The sequence below is a fragment of the Fulmarus glacialis genome, unplaced genomic scaffold (genome assembly GCF_000690835.1).
Source record: "Fulmarus glacialis isolate BGI_N327 unplaced genomic scaffold, ASM69083v1 scaffold2495, whole genome shotgun sequence".
Lineage (NCBI taxonomy): Eukaryota > Metazoa > Chordata > Aves > Procellariiformes > Procellariidae > Fulmarus > Fulmarus glacialis.
The window spans coordinates 101,893-107,336 of NW_009210961.1; the positions used below are offsets into that span (position 1 = coordinate 101,893).

General features: G+C 39.0%; 1 protein-coding gene across 1 annotated transcript in view; it reads left to right on the plus strand.

Moving 5' to 3' along the window:
• Positions 1-5,444, plus strand: part of LOC104076449 (calcitonin receptor-like) — a gene marked incomplete at its 3' end in the record, with an annotated part of 35,493 nt that overhangs the window by 8,210 nt on the left and 21,839 nt on the right. The window contains exon 2 of the mRNA XM_009577320.1: positions 1,691-1,844. Coding sequence (XP_009575615.1) covers positions 1,691-1,844 — 154 coding nt within the window. The remainder of the gene's footprint in view (positions 1-1,690; positions 1,845-5,444) is intronic.

Here is a 5,444-nt window from a genome sequence, read left to right on the forward strand (position 1 = left end):
TCCAGCTACTCCCTTTAATCTTCTCATAAGTGAGGGGTCTGTGATATGTTTGGCTTTGCTTCTGTGTTTCCTGTTCTGGCTTTCTAGATGCTTAATTTTTTACTTGGATTGCCAGATGAAATGTTCCAAATGGCTTCACTGTCCAAGTATATCTGTATGTGCGTGTGTGTATACATGCACATAAAATTTATATAAAATTGTATCTGCCAGAAAATATCTTCTTTCTTGTTCCTCCCATTTTATTTCAAGTACCTATTTAAGTGCAATGAGATAAACTGCCTTCACTGTCCTCTAGTCTTCAGACAGTATGTATATACAGTTCAAAATGAAAATGTTAGTATCAAAAGAGATTAGACTAAATTAGGAAAAAATAACAAGGTATATGAGTATGAAAAGATTAAACTGAGATGGTTTGGCACAGAAGAATCAGGATAAAGTAGTGCCTTTTTTTTTCAACTAAGTCAAACATACTGTGGTCTTGCTGTGTATTTTACCAAGGTGTTTTAGCTGTGCAAATGGAAAAGAAAATAATGTATTAATGAGATACAATTGCTTGTGAAGTGCAATAAAAAAAAAGGGAAGCAACAATTTAAGAAGTAAGCTGATTTTTGAACTTTCAAACCTGTCTTGTTTTCAATTTGAACAACTACAAATGGTTGCTTAAAGATCTGTGTACTAGTATTTGGTGCTAAAAACGTCAAGTCTGTGTGTTTGTGAGGGTCCTAAGTTTTGAAGCAGCCTGTAAATGACTCTGTATGTGTTTGTGATGGCTTTAGTATGGTTTAGTAAAGGAAAAAAGTAGAGGGTCATGCAAGGAAAGTACGACAGCCGCATTGCTTTTGCTTGGGGAAGCAGAGGAACTAATCCTTTCCTATCACCTTCATGCAGAGAAGTGTCCTGATATCGGCTTAAGGCAGAACAGAATTAACTAAAGCTCCACACTTCCATTTCCACCCTGGCTCACAGACCTGGGCTGTGCAACAGACGGATGGATGGATGGATGGAAGGAAGGAAGGAAAAAAAGATAGCTGACCTCTCTACCTGAGATTTTTGCCTTCCAGAGGCAATGATCCTTCCCTTTTACCCTCAGGCAGCTCAGAGTGAGAGAAGTCAGAAGAAGCCACTTGATCAAAGAGGACTTTGTTATTCAGACGCTCAAATTTAGGCTCGCTTTGCTTAGGTACTTAACTAGGAGCTAAGGCCAGGTATTGAGGTTTAAACTCTCTGCCCTGTGTTTCTATGACCTTAACAGTTGAAGGAGCTCAAAGCAGGTGGCATAAAACATGAATAATCAGTTTCGAGGCTGTGGCACTGAGGTATTTTGTCTGGGCAGTCTGGAGAGAAATCAACACAAGCAAGTGGAAATAAATGGGTGTAACTTTGGAAGATACAAAATTTTTTTGCAGATCACTAAACTAAATGAAAAGGTTTTGAAGACTTTATCAAGTATTTAATGGTCCTCTCTTTTTCCAGGAAAAGGGGCTTGGTTAAAATCCTGTGTTTATAGTGAGGTAAACTAGTAAAAATTCAGCATTTAGTTTGCAATCAGTATAAGGCCCATCATAATGCTAAACATATGTGCAAATAAAAGGCCTTTGAAGAATGCATAATAGAGATTTCTGTTCCTCACTTTTTTGTTTTATCCTCCTGGTTTATTCACTTGTACTAACAGTTTTTCCTTTCTGTACAGAGAATGGTTCCAAGTCTTTCTTCTACTGTAAATTATACTGATGCTACATTAGAGCCTGTAGTAACTGAAAATTCAGTCATACGACAGAAGATAATAGATTCACAGTTCAAATGCTATGAGAGGATGAACAGAGCTCCTCCGTATAAGAAAAAAGGTAAAAAAGATTAAAAGAACCCTGTTTGTATGTTGCCATGCTTGCTTACATAGCTATAAAGAAACATTTTCTTCTGTATACTAACACATAGTCTTCCTCGGGGTGCAGTTTCCTTCCCGTAAGCAGTAGTCAAATTCGCACTTACTTAGCATCCTCTTAAGTGCAAAGAAAGAAAAAAGCCTGGAAGAAGCCCAAAGAATAAATAGCTCTTCCTTCCTCCCCGTGCAGACGGTACCTCCGTCATCTATATTTCTGGCTCAGTGCTTTGCTCTTGAATATCTCTTGATCTTGCTTAGGGAATGGCATTCTCCAGAACTTTTCAGCAAGCTCACACAAAGACCTGATTGTGAACGATGATCTCTTAAATATAAATGTTGTTCTGTTTGCTTCACTCACTGTTTTGTTTTTCTGTCATTCATGTATTGACTGATAGCTGTCATGCTCTGTACAAACACAGATGTTCCAGGTATTCTAGATTCAGCAGTAACACTAGCAAAAAGAGGTTTATAAAGCACCGAGCATGTATCTTTACTGAATACAAGGCATATATTAAGATTAATAAAAAAGGAAATGACAAATAATAGTGGTGCTACAATGGCACAGTATAACTGAAGCAGCATTTCTGGTTGGCACTGAGTGTTCTCGTCACTTTTTCTCACAGAAAATATGGAAGAAGCTATGAAGAGGCTAGAGAAAAAATATTGGAGGCATTGTGGGGATTTATGCAAATAAAGAACGGAGATACTGAGGACACAGTTTAAAGAGAAAATATATTAAAAAATCATGGTTAAAAAACCCCAACCTAATAGATGGGGTGGAGATAATGTGGGATTTTTTGTAATACAAGAACAAAGACATTTCTACAGCTCTTTACCACAAAGGTTTTGCTGGGCTCTGTAAGACTCAAAGAATAATTAGATGTTAAGATACTCAGGTCTTGATGCAGAAATGTTTTGGCATGTTTTGGAGATTCCCACTGCTTCAAATAGGTTTTCATTCAGGCCAATAATGGGGAAAACCCACAAGTATTTAAACAGAGTTATGGGATAGAAAGCGTCATGTTTCAGACATAGACAAGCCTTTAGTTGCTGGACTTGAGGGGGAAATAATTTACTGTCTCTCAGATTACTCTTTTAGTCTCCAGCTCTGTAAATATGCATCCATTGATAGTTCCACTGGATTAACCTTTCTTTTGCACCTTGCTCGTGTGATTAGTTGCAAAGAGCTTTGTTTTCACAGCATGAGCTGGGAATTCGTACGTCCCATGATATAAATTCCTGGTAGTGTTCTCAAGGGCAGCGTTGTCCCAGGAGGACAGCAATGGCAGACCCGCAGCCATCGGACACAGCTCGGCAGTTCCTGCATTCCTTTAACTGGCAGCTAGATTTAAGTGATGCCATTGGGGACTGTTACGTTCATAGCAACATGCGCTTAATTCATTTATAACCCAGAATGAAGATGATGAGTGACTAAGGAATGATGCCAACACTACTGAAGTTGCTTTTTCGACCGAATTACAGGATCCTCACCAGCCCTCCAACATTTACGCTTCATAAAGGGTTGGAAGTGGACAAGGGTCTAAGTCTCTTGGCTGCAAATTTGTAAGGGAGGATGGGATGAGATGGGAAATTCCCTTAATGCAAAGGACAACCGTAGGGGTGTCTCCTGAGAGGAAAAGCCCAACACATGAGCTGAAGGGGTATACTGGGTATGCATTTTCAGCACAAACAGTAGCAGAGTCTAACACTGAAGTTCCCAGGAAAGCCCAGCGTCTGGTACAACTTTAGAGAGCCTGCCGAGATGTATCTAATTTTTCCCTGGTGTCTCTGCAGTCCCTGATGTAGCCTATTTATAGACTGGAGCAAAGGTAGTTTAAATCCTTCATAGTCCTGGGGCTCAAAGCTGATGGCAATGAATGAACTGCAGAGAACTGCACAGTATCTCACACTCAGAAGCCAGACAGATGATATAATACAGGCGAGCTGCGGCAGCATTACATGTGTCAGCAGAGCCGAAATAACAGACCATGAACACACACTTATCTTGCCCATTTCAAGGTAGAATTGATTAGCTTAAATCCCAAAGAAATAACAAAATGAGGAGCTCAGGCACATGGAAACACCTGACCTTCCCTCCAGGACAGTGCAGCACTCCCTGTCCATCCAAAAATGTAATATTTTTAGCTGGTGAAACAACAATATGGTGTTCAACTCTTCCTTTTCTGTTTTATTACTTACACTGTTCTATTTCCTGCAGCACTTAAAAAACATACATATGAACATGTGTGTATATCTATATATGTGTGTGTGTGTATAGATATTTACAGATGTACGTGTGCATATATATCCTGTACTTACCTTAAAAGACACATTCTACAATGTATAGATCAAGATCGGTCATTTTTTTTCTTTATCAGGCAAGGCAAAGGATTTAAAGCTAGAAATTCCTACCAACTGCATTCCAGTGTCTTTCAGATACAAGCTCAATTTGCAAACATTTTCTACTCTTCTTTTTCTTTGACATTACAAAACGATTCCTAAAAGTCTTCCAGATACATCTCAAAGCTAGAGAAGAACATGAGAATGCCTGAAGGAAAGATAACAAACTGCTGATATGATGGTTGGTTGATTAAGTGAGCAAGTAGCATTAGCACATTTAATTTGACAATGGAAAAAGAGATGTGCACAAAATCTTAGCTAATGAAGAAAAAGTGTTCATAAAAATATCTTTTTTGCCAGACATATAATCTGGAAAAAATTAATTTGGGAAGTTTTATGCTTTCAACAGTTTCAATCCACAGTTATTTTGACTTAAAGACAGTTATTGGTGCAAATTTGAACAATTCCTGCTTTTTACAGCTATCTTGCTTCAGTATTATTATTATCCTTACGTGGATAATTTCAAAAGCACCAGAAGCAATTAGCTGCCCATATTTTCTTAACTTTCAATGGTTATTAGGTGCCTTCCATATGATTCTTTCAAAAACTACGTGGTCATAGAAGCAATTCTGAAACTCCCTTGGGACCAGAGCAAAAAAGGCAAGATATATCTTCTCACTATATTTCCCTTTAACCTGATGGTCGTGATGATAAATACCTTTTCCCCAACACAAACTGATTTTAAATGGAAAATAACTCAGAAGTATAGGGGTCTTTTTAATGTATTACTTTAAATCCACAATGAGTCAGGAAATCACGTTACAGCAAGCAGTCTTACAGCTCAGTTTCTGTGGACTATAGTGTGTAACATCTCAGTAACGTGAATCAAGAATGAGCTGTGTTCTGCCTCCCTAGTATGGCCATCGTGTCTGGCAACAGTCCTTGTAGGGGACACAGCCTCGACAGTGCTACCTTCCCAGGGGCGTGATGAGGACAGGATCACAGCATGCCTACTCAGACAACATCAGTAGGCAGAGTTTGCCTGTTAAAGATCGGTCTTGCACCTCGCTTCACTGGATCTGTAGTTACCTGACTGATCTCTAGTGCTGAGCAATGCAACAACCTTACAGGGACCTGTCTCTGCAAAGCTTGCCTTTAGCTAGGAAGACCTGCAAGTCTTTCCTACCTTTACATTTCAAAGACTTGATTTTCAGACCTGCTG